This window comes from Pseudophryne corroboree, chromosome 2 (genome assembly GCF_028390025.1).
Source record: "Pseudophryne corroboree isolate aPseCor3 chromosome 2, aPseCor3.hap2, whole genome shotgun sequence".
NCBI lineage: Eukaryota > Metazoa > Chordata > Amphibia > Anura > Myobatrachidae > Pseudophryne > Pseudophryne corroboree.
Genome location: NC_086445.1, coordinates 499,534,457 through 499,551,362, shown reverse-complemented (window position 1 = coordinate 499,551,362; position 16,906 = coordinate 499,534,457). Strand labels below are relative to the sequence as shown.

The 16,906-nt window shown below is 47.7% G+C and overlaps 2 protein-coding genes across 4 annotated transcripts in view; one reads left to right on the top strand and one right to left on the bottom strand.

The window, feature by feature from the left end:
- The window catches only part of RAD51D (RAD51 paralog D), a 278,198-nt gene extending 266,012 nt beyond the window's left edge, over positions 1-12,186 (bottom strand). The window contains exon 1 of the mRNA XM_063953995.1: positions 11,864-12,186. The gene's annotated coding sequence lies outside the window, so the exon portion shown is untranslated. The remainder of the gene's footprint in view (positions 1-11,863) is intronic.
- The window catches only part of LOC135031250 (uncharacterized), a 114,752-nt gene that overhangs the window by 45,071 nt on the left and 52,775 nt on the right, over positions 1-16,906 (top strand). For 2 of the 3 annotated variants that reach the window (XM_063953997.1, XM_063953996.1), the window contains exons 5-6: positions 13,131-13,308; positions 13,692-13,754. In XM_063953997.1, the coding sequence (XP_063810067.1) occupies positions 13,131-13,308; positions 13,692-13,754 (241 nt within the window). Of the gene's footprint in view, positions 1-12,397; positions 12,569-13,130; positions 13,309-13,691; positions 13,755-16,906 lie in introns of those variants that run through there. The other variant, XM_063953998.1, reaches the window with a different exon arrangement.

Below are 16,906 nucleotides of genomic sequence, written 5' to 3'. Positions count from 1 at the left end.
GAAATCTGCCGAATGGAATTGCTTCGTAGGAAGCCACCATTTTTACCAGGACCCTTGTGCAATGATGCACTGTTTTTAGGAGGTTCCTGACTAGCTCGGATAACTCCCTGGCTTTCTCTTCCGGGAGAAACACCTTTTTCTGGACTGTGTCCAGAATCATCCCTAGGCACAGCAGACGTGTCGTCGGGATCAGCTGCGATTTTGGAATATTTAGAATCCACCCGTGCTGTTGTAGCAGTATCCGAGATAGTGCTACTCCGACCTCCAACTGTTCCCTGGACTATGCCCTTATCAGGAGATCGTCCAAGTAAGGGATAATTAAGACGCCTTTTCTTCGAAGAAGAATCATCATTTCGGCCATTACCTTGGTAAAGACCCGGGGTGCCGTGGACAATCCAAACGGCAGCGTCTGAAACTGATAGTGACAGTTCTGCACCACGAACCTGAGGTACCCTTAGTGAGAAGGGCAAATTTGGAACATAGAGGTAAGCATCCCTGATGTCCCGGGACACTATATAGTCCCCTTCTTCCTGGTTCGTTATCACTGCTCTGAGTGACTCCATCTTGATTTGAACCTTTGTAAGTGTTCAAAAAATTTTTAGAATAAGTCTCACCTAGCCTTCTGGCTTCAGTACCACAATATAGTGTGGAATAATACCCCTTTTCTTGTAGTAGGAGAGGTAATTTAATTATCACCTGCTGGGAATACAGCTTGTGAATTTTTTCCCATACTGCCTCCTTGTCGGAGGGAGACCTTGGTAAAGCAGACTTCAGGAGCCTGCGAAGGGGAAACGTCTCGACATTCCAATCTGTACCCCTGGGATACTACTTGTAAGATCCAGGGGTCCTGTACGGTCTCAGCGCCATGCTGAGAACTTGTCAGAAGCGGTGGAACGCTTCTGTTCCTGGGAATGGGCTGCCTGCTGCAGTCTTCTTCCCTTTCCTCTATCCCTGGGCAGATATGATCTTATAGGGACGAAAGGACTGAGGCTGAAAAGACGGTGTCTTTTTCTGCAGAGATGTGACTTAGGGTAAAAACGGTGGATTTTCCAGCAGTTGCCGTGGCCACAAGGTCCGATGGACCGACCCCAAATAACTCCTCTTCCTTTATACGGCAATACACCTTTGTGCCGTTTGGAATCTGCATCACCTGACCACTGTCGTGTCCATAACATCTTCTGGCAGATATGGACATCGCATTTACTCTTGATGCCAGAGTGCAAATATCCCTCTGTGCATCTCGCATATATAGAAATGCATCCTTTAAATGCTCTATAGTCAATAAAATACTGTCCCTGTCAAGGGTATCAATATTTTTAGTCAGGGAATCCGACCAAGCCACCCCAGCTCTGCACATCCAGGCTGAGGCGATCGCTGGTCGCAGTATAACACCAGTATGTGTGTATATACTTTTTATGATATTTTCCAGCCTCCTGTCAGCTGGTCCTTGAGGACGGCCCTATCTATAGACGGTACCGCCACTTGTTTTGATAAGCGTGTGAGCGCCTTAGCCACCCTAAGGGGTGTTTCCCAACGCGCCCTAACTTCTGGCGGGAAAGGGTATACCGCCCCTAATTTTCTATCGGGGGGAACCCACGCATCATCACACACTTTATTTAATTTATCTGATTCAGGAAAAACTACGGTAGTTTTTTCACATCCCACATAATACCCTCTTTTGTGGTACTTGTAGTATCAGAAATATGTAACACCTCCTTCATTGCCTTTAACGTGTGGCCCTAATAAGGAATACGTTTGTTTATTCACCGTCGACACTGGATTCAGTGTCCCTGTCTTTTAAAACCCCTGACGGTGTTTTTGAGACGTCTGGACCGGTACTAATTGTTTGTCGGCCGTCTCATGTCGTCAACCGACCTTGCAGCGTGTTGACATTATCACGTAATTCCCTAAATAAGCCATCCATTCCGGTGTCGACTCCCTAGAGAGTGACATCACCATTACAGGCAATTGCTCCGCCTCCTCACCAACATCGTCCTCATACATGTCGACACACACGTACCGACACACAGCACACACACAGGGAATGCTCTGATAGAGGACAGGACCCACTAGCCCTTTGGAGAGACAGAGGGAGAGTTTGCCAGCACACACCAAAAACGCTATAATTATATAGGGACAACCTTATATAAGTGTTTTCCCTTATAGCATCTTTATTATATATTTCTAACGCCAAATTAGTGCCCCCCCTCTCTGTTTTAACCCTGTTTCTGTAGTGCAGTGCAGGGGAGAGCCTGGGAGCCTTCCCTCCAGCCTTTCTGTGAGGGAAAATGGCGCTGTGTGCTGAGGAGATAGGCCCCGCCCCTTTTTCGGCGGCCTCGTCTCCCGCTCTTAACGGATTCTGGCAGGGGTTAAATATCTCCATATAGCCTCCGGAGGCTATATGTGAGGTATTTTTAGCCAAAATAGGTTTTCATTTGCCTCCCAGGGCGCCCCCCTCCCAGCGCCCTGCACCCTCAGTGACTGCCGTGTGAAGTGTGCTGAGAGGAAAATGGCGCACAGCTGCAGTGCTGTGCGCTACCTTTAGAAGACTGAGGAGTCTTCTGCCGCCGATTCTGGACCTCTTCTTACTTCAGCATCTGCAAGGGGGCCGGCGGCAAGGCTCCGGTGACCATCCAGGCTGTACCTGTGATCGTCCCTCTGGAGCTGATGTCCAGTAGCCAAGAAGCCAATCCATCCTGCACGCAGGTGAGTTCACTTCTTCTCCCCTAAGTCCCTCGTTGCAGTGATCCTGTTGCCAGCAGGACTCACTGTAAAATAAAAAACCTAAGCTAAACTTTTCTAAGCAGCTCTTTAGGAGAGCCACCTAGATTGCACCCTTCTCGGCCGGGCACAAAAATCTAACTGAGGCTTGGAGGAGGGTCATAGGGGGAGGAGCCAGTACACACCACCTGATCGTAAAGCTTTACTTTTTGTGCCCTGTCTCCTGCGGAGCCGCTATTCCCCATGGTCCTTTCAGGAACCCCAGCATCCACTAGGACGATAGAGAAATATGTTTCCAGGACGGCTGGAGTCAGAAAATCTGACTCGCTGTTTATCCTGTATGCACCCAACAAGCTGGGTGCTCCTGCTTCTAAGCAGACTATTGCTCGTTGGATTTGTAGTACAATTCAGCTTGCACATTCTCTGGCAGGCCTGCCACAGCCAAAATCTGTAAAAGCTTATTCCACAAGGAAGGTGGGCTCATCTTGGGCGGCTGCCCGAGGGGTCTCGGCTTTACAACTTGCCGAGCAGCTACTTGGTCAGGGGCAAACACGTTTGCTAAATTCTACAAATTTGATACCCTGGCTGAGGAGGACCTGGAGTTCTCTCATTCGGTGCTGCAGAGTCATCCGCACTCTCCCGCCCGTTTGGGAGCTTTGGTATAATCCCCATGGTCCTTACGGAGTTCCCAGCATCCACTAGGACATCAGAGAAAATAAGAATTTACTTACCGATAATTCTATTTCTCGTAGTCCGTAGTGGATGCTGGGCGCCCATCCCAAGTGCGGATTGTCTGCAATACTTGTACATAGTTATTGCTACAAAAAATAAGATTTTACTTACCGATAAATCTATTTCTCGTAGTCCGTAGTGGATGCTGGGACTCCGTAAGGACCATGGGGAATAGCGGCTCCGCAGGAGACAGGGCACAAAATAAAAGCTTGAGATATCAGGTGGTGTGCACTGGCTCCTCCCCCTATGACCCTCCTCCAAGCCAGTTAGGATACTGTGCCCGGACGAGCGTACATAATAAGGAAGGATATTGAATCCCGGGTAAGACTCATACCAGCCACACCAATCACACCGTACAACTCGTGATCTGAACCCAGTTAACAGTATGATAAATTTAAAGGAGCCTCTGAAAAGATGGCTCAACAATAATAACCCGAATTTTTTGTAACAATAACTATATACAAGTATTGCAGACAATCCGCACTAGGGATGGGCGCCCAGCATCCACTACGGACTACGAGAAATAGATTTATCGGTAAGTAAAATCTTATTTTCTCTAACGTCCTAAGTGGATGCTGGGACTCCGTAAGGACCATGGGGATTATACCAAAGCTCCCAAACGGGCGGGAGAGTGCGGATGACTCTGCAGCACCGAATGAGAGAACTCCAGGTCCTCCTCAGCCAGGGTATCAAATTTGTAGAATTTAGCAAACGTGTTTGCCCCTGACCAAGTAGCTGCTCGGCAAAGTTGTAAAGCCGAGACCCCTCGGGCAGCCGCCCAAGATGAGCCCACTTTCCTTGTGGAATGGGCTTTTACTGATTTTGGCTGTGGCAATCCTGCCACGGAATGTGCAAGCTGAATTGTACTACAAATCCAACGAGCAATCGTCTGCTTTGAAGCAGGAGCACCCAGCTTGTTGGGTGCATACAGGATAAACAGCGAGTCAGTTTTCCTGACTCCAGCCGTCCTGGAAACATATATTTTCAAGGCCCTGACAACGTCCAGCAACTTAGAGTCCTCTAAGTCCCTAGTAGCCGCAGGAACCACAATAGGTTGGTTCATGTGAAATGCAGAAACCACCTTAGGTAGAAATTGAGGACGAGTCCTCAATTCCGCCCTGTCAGAATGAAAATTTAGGTAAGGGCTTTTACATGATAAAGCCGCCAATTCTGACACACGCCTAGCTGAAGCCAAGGCCAACAGCATCGACACCTTCCACGTGAGATATTTTAAAGCTACCGTAGACAATGGTTCAAACCAGTGTGATTTTAGAAATCTCAACACAACATTGAGATCCCAAGGTGCCACTGGAGGCACAAAAGGAGGCTGTATGTGCAGCACCCCTTTCACCAATGTCTGAACTTCAGGTACTGAAGCCAGTTCTTTCTGGAAGAATATCGACAGGGCCGAAATTTGAACCTTAATGGACCCTAATTTTAGGCCCATAGACAGTCCTGTTTGCAGGAAATGCAAGAAACGACCCAGTTGAAATTCCTGTGTAGGGGCCTTCTTGGCCTCACACCACGCAACATATTTACGCCAAATGCGGTGATAATGTTTTGCGGTTACTTCCTTTCTGGCTTTTACCAGAGTAGGGATGACTTCTTCTGGAATGCCCTTGTCCTTCAGGATCCGGCGTTCAACCGCCATGCCGTCAAACGCAGCCGCGGTAAGTCTTGGAACAGACAAGGCCCCTGCAGTAGCAGGTCCTGTCTTAGAGGTAGAGGCCACGGTTCGTCCGTGAGCATCTCTTGAAGTTCCGGGTACCAAGACCTTCTTGGCCAATCCGGAACCACGAGTATAGTTCTTACTCCTCTCCTTCTTATGATTCTCAATACTTTCGGTATGAGGGGCAGAGGAGGGAATACATACACTGACTGGTACACCCACGGCGTAACCAGAGCGTCCACTGCTATTGCCTGAGGGTCCCTTGACCTGGCGCAATATCTGTCCAGTTTTTTGTTTAGACGTGACGCCATCATGTCCACCTTTGGTCTTTCCCAACGGTGTACAATTTGGTGGAAGACTTCTGGGTGAAGTCCCCACTCTCCCGGGTGAAGGTCGTGTCTGCTGAGGAAGTCTGCTTCCCAGTTGTCCACTCCCGGAATGAACACTGCTGACAGTGCTATCACATGATTTTCCGCCCAGCGAAGAATCCTTGCAGTTTCTGCCATTGCCCTCCTGCTTCTCGTGCCGCCCTGTCTGTTTATGTGGGCGACTGACGTGATGTTGTCCGACTGGATCAACACCGCCTGACCCTGAAGCAGAGGTTTTGCTTGAATTAAGGCATTGTAAATGGCCCTTAGTTCTAGAATGTTTATATGAAGAGATGTTTCCATGCTTGACCACAAGCCCTGGAAATTCCTTCCCTGTGTGACTGCTCCCCAGCCTCTCAGGCTGGCATCCGTGGTTACCAGGATCCAATCCTGAATGCCAAATCTGCGGCCCTCTAGTAGATGAGCCCTCTGAAGCCACCACAGGAGAGACACCCTTGTCCTTGGCGACAGGGTTATCCGTTGATGCATCTGAAGATGCGATCTGGACCATTTTCCCAGTAGATCCCACTGAAAAGTTCTTGCATGGAATCTTCCGAATGGAATCGCTTCGTAAGAAGCCAACATTTTTCCCAGGACCCTTGTGCACTGATGCACTGAGACCTGTCCTGGTTTTAGGAGGTTCCTGACTAGCTCGGATAACTCCCTGGCCTTCTCCTCCGGGAGAAACACCTTCTTCTGGACTGTGTCCAGAATCATTCCTAAGAACAGTAGACGTGTCGCTGGAATCAGCTGCGATTTTGGAATATTTAGAATCCATCCGTGCTGACTTAGCACTACCTGAGATAGTGCCACTCCGACTTCTAACTGTTCCTTGGTTCTTGCCCTTATCAGGAGATCGTCCAAGTAAGGGATAATTAAGATGCCTTTTCTTCGTAGAAGAATCATCATTTCGGCCATTACCTTGGTAAAGACCCGAGGCGCCGTGGACAATCCAAACGGCAGCGTCTGAAACTGATAATGACAGTTTTGTACTACAAACCTGAGGTACCCTTGGTGAGAAGGATATATTGGGACGTGGAGAGAAGCATCCTTGATGTCCAGCGACACCATATAGTCCCCCTCTTCCAGGTTCGCTATCACCGCTCTGAGTGACTCCATCTTGAATTTGAACCTTTTTATGTAAGTGTTCAAAGATTTTAGATTTAATATTGGTCTCACCGAGCCGTCCGGCTTCGGTACCACAAATAGTGTGGAATAATACCCCTTCCCCTGTTGTAAGAGGGGTACCTTGATTATCACCTGCTGGGAGTACAGCTTGTGAATGGCTTCCAGAACTGCCTCCCTGTCGGAGGGAGACTTTGGTAAAGCAGACTTCAGGAACCGATGAGGAGGAAACGCCTCGAATTCCAGTTTGTACCCCTGTGATACTACCTGTAGAATCCAGGGATCCACTTGCGAGTGAGCCCACTGCGCGTTGAAATTCTTGAGACGGGCCCCCACCGTGTCTGAGTCTGCTTGTAAAGCCCCAGCGTCATGCTGAAGACTTGGCAGAAGCAGGGGAGGGCTTCTGCTCCTGGGAAGCGGCTGCATGGTGCTGCCTTTTTCCTCTTACTCTGCCCTTGGGCAGAAAAGAGTGACCTTTTGCTCGCTTGTACTTATGGGAACGAAAGGACTGAGTTTGAAAAGACTGTGTCTTTTTCTGCTGATGTGAAGTAACCTGGGGTAAAAAGGTGGATTTTCCAGCCGTTGCCGTGGCCACCAGGTCTGTTAGACCAGCCCCAAATAACTCCTCCCCCTTATACGGCAATACTTCCATGTGCCGTTTGGAATCTGCGTCCCCTGACCACTGTCTGGTCCATAATGCTCTTCTGGCAGAGATGGACATTGCGCTTACTCTTGATGCCAGGGTACAAATATCCCTCTGCGCATCACGCATATATAGCAATGCATCCTTTAAATGTTCTATAGTTAACAGAATATTGTCCCTATCCAGGGTATCAATATTCTCAGTCAGGGAATCCGCCCATGCGACTCCAGCACTGCACATCCAGGCTGATGCGATTGCTGGTCGCAGTATAACACCAGTATGTGTGTATATACTTTTCAGGATATTTTCCAGCCTCCTATCAGCTGGTTCTTTGAGGGTGGCCGTATCAGGGGACGGTAACGCTACTTGTTTAGATAAACGTGTGAGCGCCTTATCTACCCTAGGGGGTGTATCCCACCGTGCCCTAACCTCTGGCGGGAAAGGGTATAGTGCTAATAACTTATTAGAAATTAGCTGTTTTTTATCGGGGGAAACCCACGCTTTATCACACACCTCATTTATTTCCTCAGACTCAGGAAAAACTATTGGCAGTTTTTTCACACCCCACATAATACCCGCCTTTGAGGTATTTGTAGTGTCAGAAAGGTTCAATGCCTCTTTCATTGCCGTGATCATGTAACGTGTGGCCCTACTGGACATTACGTTTGTCTCGTCACCGTCGACACTAGATTCAGTATCTGTATCTGGATCCGTGTCGACCCACTGAGGTAGCGGCCGTTTTAGGGCCCCTGAGGGTGTCTGAGACGCCTGAACAGGCACTAATTGATTTGCCGGCTTTCTCATGTCGTCAACAGTTTTTTGTAAATTGCTGACATTATCACTTAATTGCTTAAACACAATCATCCAGTCAGGTGTCGACTCCCTAGGGGGTGACATCACTAACACAGGCAACTGCTCCGCCTCCACCTCATTTTCCTCCTCATACATGTCGACACACGCGTACCGACACACAGCACACACACCGGGAATGCTCTGATAGAGGACAGGACCCTACTTAGCCCTTTGGAGAGACAGAGGGAGAGTCTGCCAGCACACACCCAGCGCTATATATATATACAGGGATAACCTTATATAAGTGTTAATCCCTTATAGCTGCTGTTAATCTAGTTATTTGCTGCCAAAATGCCCCCCCTTCTCTTTTTTACCCTGAATCAGATGCAGTACTGCAGGGGAGAATCAGGGAGCCATCCTTCCAGCGGAGCTGTGAGGGAATAATGGCGCCAGTGTGCTGAGGAGATAGGCCCCGCCCCTTCACGACGTCCTTAACTCCCGCTTTTTTGTGTAAAATGGCAGGGGAAAAAATACATCCATATAGCCCTGGAGCTATATGTGATGTATTCCTTTTGCCAGCTAAGGTATATGTGTGTTATATTGCGTCTCAGGGCGCTCCCCCCCAGCGCCCTGCACCCTCAGTGACCGGAGTGTGAAGTGTGCTGAGAGCAATGGCGCACAGCTGCGGTGCTGTGCGCTACCTTAGTCTTGAAGACAGGATGTCTTCTGCCGCCGCTTTCACCGGACCTTCGTCTCTTCTGGCTCTGTAAGGGGGACGGCGGCGCGGCTCCGGTGACCCATCCAGGCTGAACCTGTGATCGTCCCTCTGGAGCTAACGTCCAGTAGCCTAAGAAGCCCAATCCACTCTGCACTCAGGTGAGTTCGCTTCTTCTCCCCTTAGTCCCACGATGCAGTGAGCCTGTTGCCAGCAGGACTCACTGAAAATAAAAAAACCTAACTAAACTTTTATTCTAAGCAGCTCTGGAGAGCTACCTAGTTTGCACCCTTCTCGGCCGGGCACAAAAATCTAACTGGCTTGGAGGAGGGTCATAGGGGGAGGAGCCAGTGCACACCACCTGATATCTCAAGCTTTTATTTTGTGCCCTGTCTCCTGCGGAGCCGCTATTCCCCATGGTCCTTACGGAGTCCCAGCATCCACTTAGGACGTTAGAGAAATCTGGTTATTATTGTTGTGAGCCATCTTTTCAGAGGCTCCGCTGTTATCATGCTGTTAACTGGGTTCAGATCACAGGTTGTACGGTGTGATTGGTGTGGCTGGTATGAGTCTTACCCGGGATTCAAAATCCTTCCTTATTGTGTACGCTCGTCCAGGCACAGTATCCTAACTGAGGCTTGGAGGAGGGTCATAGGGGGAGGAGCCAGTGCACACCAGGTAGTCCTAAAGCTTTACTTTTGTGCCCAGTCTCCTGCGGAGCCGCTATTCCCCATGGACCTTACGGAGTTCCCAGCATCCACTACGGACTACGAGAAATAGAATTATCGGTAAGTAAATTCTTATTATTGCGCCAGGTCAAGGGACCCTCAGGCAATAGCTGTGGACGCTCTAGTGACACCGTGGGTGTACCAGTCGGTTTATGTATTTCTGTATTTCCTCCTCTGCCTCTCATACCAAAGGTACTGAGAATAATAAGAAAACGAGGAGTAAGAACGATACTCGTGGTTCCGGATTGGCCAAGAAGAGCTTGGTACCCAGAACTTCAAGAAATGATATCAGAGGACCCATGGCCTCTACCGCTCAGACAGGATCTGCTACAGCAGGGGCCCTGTCTGTTCCAAGACTTACAGCGGCTGCTTTTGACGGCATGGCGGTTGAATTCCGGATCCTAAAGGAAAAGGGCATTCCGGAGGAAGTCATTCCTACGCTGATAAAAGCCAGGAAAGAAGTAACCGCAAACCATTATCACCGTATTTGGCGAAAATATGTTGCGTGGTGTGAGGCCAGGAAAGCCCCAACAGAGGAATTTCAGCTGGGTCGTTTTCTGCACTTCCTACAGTCAGGAGTGACTATGGGCCTAAACTTGGGTTCCATTAAGGTCCAGATTTCGGCTCTGTCGATTTTCTTCCAGAAAGAACTGGCTTCACTGCCTGGAGTTCAGACATTTGTAAAGGGAGTGCTACATATTCAGCCCCCTTTTGTGCCTCCTGTGGCACCTTGGGATCTCAACGTGGTGTTGAGTTTCTTAAAATCACATTGGTTTGAGCCACTTAAAACTGTGGATTTGAAATATCTCACGTGGAAAGTGGTCATGTTATTGGCCTTGGCTTCGGCCAGGCGTGTGTCAGAATTGGCGGCTTTGTCATGTAAAAGCCCTTATCTGATTTTCCATATGGATAGGGCAGAATTGAGGACTCGTCCCCAGTTTCTCCCTAAGGTGGTATCAGCTTTTCACTTGAACCAACCTATTGTAGTGCCTGCGGCTACTAGGGACTTGGAAGATTCCAAGTTACTGGACGTAGTCAGGGCCTTAAAAATTTATATTTCCAGGACGGCTGGAGTCAGGAAAACTGACTCGCTTTTTATCCTGTAGGCACCCAACAAAATAGGTGCTCCTGCTTCTAAGCAGACTATTGCTCGCTGAATTTGTAGCACAATTCAGCTGGAGCATTCTGCGGCTGGATTGCCGCATCCTAAATCAGTAAAAGCCCATTCCACGAGGAAAGTGGGCTCATCTTGGGCGGCTGCCCGAGGGGTCTCGGCTTTACAACTTTGCCGAGCTGCAACTTGGTCAGGGGCAAACACGTTTGCTAAATTCTACAAATTTGATACCCTGGCTGAGGAGGACCTTGAGTTCTCTCATTCGGTGCTGCAGAGTCATCCGCACTCTCCCGCCCGTTTGGGAGCTTTGGTATAATCCCCATGGTCCTTACGGAGTTCCCAGCATCCACTAGGACGTCAGAGAAAATAAGATTTTACTCACCGGTAAATCTATTTCTCGTAATCCGTAGTGGATGCTGGGCGCCCATCCCAAGTGCGGATTGTCTGCAATACTTGTATGTAGTTATTGCCTAACTAAAGGTTATTGTTGAGCCATCTGTTGAGAGGCTCAGTTATATTTCATACTGTTAACTGGGTATAGTATCACGAGTTATACGGTGTGATTGGTGTGGCTGGTATGAGTCTTACCCGGGATTCAAAATCCTTCCTTATTGTGTCAGCTCTTCCGGGCACAGTATCCTAACTGAGGTCTGGAGGAGGGTCATAGTGGGAGGAGCCAGTGCACACCAGATAGTACCTAATCTTTCTTTTAGAGTGCCCAGTCTCCTGCGGAGCCCGTCTATTCCCCATGGTCCTTACGGAGTTCCCAGCATCCACTACGGACTACGAGAAATAGATTTACCGGTGAGTAAAATCTTATTTTTTCCAGTTTTTGGTTTTTTTTGTTGTTTTTTTAACTGGCTATCCAATTTGTATCACTAATACAAAAAAAAAAAAAAAATTCTCACAAAAACACAGGTTCAGCGAAACCTGTGTGTTTTCGCAAGCCGCAAATGACCGCCGGTATCTGAATACCCACCACTGTGTAACCACAAGTCCTAAAGAGTTTTAGCAGGAATTAAATCATTGCATGTAGTGTATGCCGTAATAACAAAATCAAATTATATGCAATAAATCACACTTAACTGAACGAGAAAGTGACCAGTTCTTATAAAGCACCTCTTCTTTGTGCTGTTACAAATTAGTAAGTAATAGTTCCGAAAACGATTGATAGTTTAATGCAATAGGTTAGCAGTGATGCAAGTTATGTGTTATATGTGGATTTCCGTGATGTAGGACACTGGCTGCAGGCTTACCTCTGGAGATAGGCATTAGCCGCGGATATTCTGTTAACCAGTTACGTGCTGCGAGTAAAGCAGCGGGTGTCTGTCCCGCTTTATAAGCGACGTGTTCGTGGGTCTGGCTGGAGCCTACCGCCACTTACGTTCCCGGCAGGGGTGCCGAGTCCAGGGTGCGGGCTGCAGCGATACGCAGGTATCAGTGTTGTTTGGTAGCTGCGGAATGTGAGGCGCCTCTTCCCGCCGGCAGCGTGATGCACTGATGGGCGCCTGCGCTGCGGTACTCCTGCAGGCAAACACCGGCTGCTCCAGCCTCCAGGACATGGGTCTTCAACCTGCGGCCCTCCAGCTGCTGTGGAACTACACATCCCAGCATGCCCTGCCTCAGTTTTAGCAAACCTTACTAGCAAATCTGTGGCAGGGCATGCTGGGATGTGTAGTTTCACAGCAGCTGGAGGGCCACAGGATGAAGACCCATGCTCCAGGACATGCGTGAGCTTCCGGGTGGAGAATTAGGGCGTGGTCCAATGCGTTTCACTGAGACCTGTAGACCTGTGCTTAGCAAGGACATGTCTGAAGAGCGCCATCTACTGTCCCTGACGCCGCTTTAGTATATTTGGCCTCTAAACTGTTAAAAACCTGTAAAAGCAAGGCACAGAGTACCTCCAATAGAGAGAGAGAGATTGCACGAATGAGGGGAGTGAAAAATATTGCACATTTTAAGTAAAGGAAACACAAAAAATCAAAAACAAATATGTAGAACTTTTTAAAGTTTTTATTATTTATTACAATAGTCAAATGGTCAAAACTTGACTAAACTGTCTTTCAGTTTTCCAGCACATTCTTCAATACCCACTTAAATTTAATGATCAACCTGTAACATGGTCAGATTCAGTGGCGGAAATTTAATTGTTTATCTCCGCAGCCGGCACTAAATAGCGCCTAATGGAGCAATTCAATTGTTGCCCTGTTCAGGCGCACTGAGAGACACAGTTTAGCTCAGAGCCACAGGGGCTGGCGAGTTGAAATATGCGGAAAGTGACCTGTATGAGCATGCAATCAGCTTTTTTGCATCGCGGCCAGCACTTTGGTCGGATTTAGCCATTTTACACAGCTAAACTGGACCTGTCTGGGTGCAATCAGTGCGCTAAAAAAAACAGTTGAATATCACCCACCCTCCAATATCCCATCATTGTAGACAGGAGATCAGGCACGATAAACAACTGAATCGCCCTTATAGAAGCTTAAGTCATTGTACAAATAATTTATTTTCATTTATTGCCAGGCCCATTTCTGCAGACCGCATCCCTTTATTGACTCAAATATGGAATGATATAAGCACTTGGGAAGAGCAACATAATCCACCTCTAGAACTTGCGATTAAAATACTAAGAATACTGCAAGGTCTGAAAATGACGCCACATAAACATAAACGAACCATAGCTTCCTACGATGGTTACCTGGTAAGTATATTCATAATGCCCCTGACCGAGACGTTTGAGGCAACAACTTTGTTCTGACACAAAATACAGTATCGTTCAGCTGGGGATGTTGTGCCACCAGATAAAGCCTTGCCTTAGGATGCAGAATTCTTGAGGAGGCTGGCAAAGGGTTGGACTGTCTACACTTCAGCCCAATTATCTGAATTATTGTTATTGGGCTCCCAGCATACTGTAATTATGTTTCCCCTCCCCAATATTTTCTGCAACTCCTTTACTGATTTAATTTGAATGTACTGGACTAAAAATCAGGACTCTTGTGTGGATTGTCTGAAACAATGTAAATACTTTAACCAGCATTTATATTAACCTCTTCATTTATTTATTTTGCATCTTTCCAATTTCAGAACAGAAGGGTTGCTAAAGTCTCAGTAGCAATACAGGAATACAAAGAGCTTTTATGTACACAGGTAATTAAAAAAAAAAAATCAACATTTTGTTAAAGTTTAGAACATTTAGTTAATTTTTGACTGCAGGTTAATTTAGTCCGACTTACTAATGCTGGGTACACACTAGTAGATATATCTGCAGATCAATTGATCTGCAGATATATCTACAGATGGACCAGGCAGTGTGTTGTGCATACACACTGCCTGATCTATCGGGACTGACGTCACAAACTGGCCGGGCATTTACATGCGCCCGTCCATTTGTGGTGTCAATCACCGCCAGCGTCTGCAGCCCATGCACACAGTACGATGCGCCAATATAGCGTTAGATATATTGTCTGTCTACTGTGCTGAAGGGCTAACGCGATATGTCTGTGAATGACGCCATTCACAGACTATCGTTGGCACACAGTGGCTGACGGGCCAGCGATATATCGAAAGAACAGCCATATATTTTAGCCAGTGTACCCAGCATTAATACATATGCAGACAGATCTCTTCTTGGGAGCTACCACTGTAAAATGCTCTGCACAACTTAGTGCATTATTGTGGGCCCATATGAAAAGCTTATGGTAAAGAGTAATATGATACACCCGACTGTCATTTTAACAACCTTTTTCAACTTTCATATTGTCTCCTAAGATTTTTTTATAATAAATTCAGTGTTCTCTCACTCCCAATTATTATGTATCATTATTGTACACTTGCCTAATTGCGCAAATCATGTTATTACACCGCGAAAAGTTGGGCTGTGATGACACAGATTTAATAATCCCACTCGCTCACTCACTTGCTCACTCACGCTCACACTCTCTAGGATCAGAGCCGGCCATAGGCATAGGCAAACTAGGCAATTGCCTAGGGCATTTGATATGCCTAGGGGCATCAGCAGCTTCTGCTGATTTAAATGATATGCGGCATGCCTATATTCTGTGTGTAGCATTTCATATGCAGATACAGACACAGTCTCACACAGTATATAAGCATGCTGCATATCATTTTAATCAGCAGAAGCTGCTTCTGCATCCTAGCCACATAGCAATGCAAATAAGATGCATTTTCATAAAAAAGGTGCCCGATGTTAGCATTGAGGCAAGATTTATGAAGACACATCTGTATCCAAGCAGAGGCAGAGGTCACAGTGTTAGTGGCAGTGTGAGTGCTGTGTACATGTGAGTTGGTTGGTTGTGCAGTAGTGTTCGGAACATGTGTAAGGAGCATTATGTGTGTCATGTAAAAATGCATTAATAATGTGCAACATATGTGTATGGGGCACTATGTGTGTCATTATGTGTATAAGGGCATTAATAATGTGCATCATATGTGTAACAGGGTTCTTCTGTATGTGTGTCATTATGTGTATAAGGGCATTAATAATGTGCGGCATATGTGTAACAGGGTACTACTGTATGTGTGTGATTATGTGTATAGGGGCACTAATAATGTGTAGCAAATGTGTAGGGGGCACTATGTGTGTCATTATGTGTATAAGGGCATTAATAATGTGCGGCATATGTGTAAGGGACATTATGTGTAAAAGGGCATTAATAAAGGTTGTCATAATGTGTAAGGTGCATTACGTTTATAAGGACATTAATAATGTGTCTCATGTGTAAGGGGCATTACTGTGTGGAATTATGTGTATAAATGCATTACTAGTGTGTGGCATTATGTGTATAAGGTGCTCTACTATGTGGCGTTGCATATAGAAAGGACACTACTGTGTTGTCTAATGTGAATAAAGAGCAATAGGGTGTGGTGTAATGTGCATAAGGAGCAATTCAGTGTGATGTAATGTGAATAAGGAGCTATTCAGTGTGATGTAATGTGAATAAGGGGCTCTACTGTGAGGAGTAACGTTTATAAGGTAAAGTGATACTACTGTGGGATGTAATATGAATTATGGACACTATCGCATGATCAAATGTGAATAAAGTTGCAGTACTGTGTGGTGTCATTGGAATTGGGGTTACTATTGTGGGGCCATGCCCCTTGCCAGCAAAAACTCACCCCTTTTTGGGCTGTGCTCAAAATGTGCGAACTGTTCCTATTTAAAATATAGGGTGTACAAACCCCAAAATAAGGACTGCTATGGGTGAGGGGTGATGGTGCTGGGAAAGAGGTGCAAGGTCAGAGGCAGAACCAGCGGTGGTGCTAGGGGGCACCAGCCAAAATCTTGCCTAGGGCATCATATTGGTTAGGGCCGGCTCTGTCTAGGATCCCTGGGAGGGAAAGTTCAAAAAGTAGGTAAGTATGTTGTGTGGCAGGCCTAACAAGGATGTACTGCCTGCCGCTGTGCAGGTGTCGTCACTTCACCCACCTGTGCAACGCCGTCACAGACGATATCCAGATGCGTAGGGACTCCGCTCTCCGGACCAGGCACCAGCGCGAACACCACCTCACCGCGGACGACGGGGGTCTGGAAAGAGAGGGATATGCCGGTTGAGACGTACGCCCGACCTCCGCCTAGAGTACGGGACACGTCAGGGGTAGCCGCGACCTTCACCGGCTGGGCGGAAGGTCATCACTGGCCAATAGGCCTCAGCTACCCAATTCTCACACACTCGCACGTTGTGTGGTGAGAGGGGGGTCCTCGCGTCCGCGAGCAAACCCTCCCGACCGGTATACAGGGGGGGGAATGACAGACAGACAGACAGGCACAGGGTGATACTCACTTCCAACTTGCGGGTCGCCTTGATTGTCGCACCTCTCCGCTCCTGTTGGGGCAAGAAGAACAGCCTCCCTACCTGCAGGCTACTCTACGGCTAACAACGATACAGCCAACTACGCCTGCCCAAACAAACTAACTTAAACAACTAGAGGCTACTGGTTCTATCCCAATCAAACAGAGACCGGACTAATTAATCACGTTCACTACCCAGCAAGTCAGTGGAACAATTCCCCGGCCCAACAGTATACCCCGATTTACCAGTCCTACCTTCCAGATGTTGGACACCGGCCGGTGCCTTTGGCTCACAATGAAGGACGGGGGTCTGAAGCAGACGGTGGCCCACTCCCGACGGCCGGGGGATGGCGACGTGTGGGACGGGAACGTTACTCCACACTTCCAATCCCCTGGGCCATACACCGCGTGGGGCCGGTCGGCTTCAAACAACAGCCACTGATCCCTCAAGAGCTGCTGCACAGCCCACTTCCAGCCGGAGGGGCGCAGG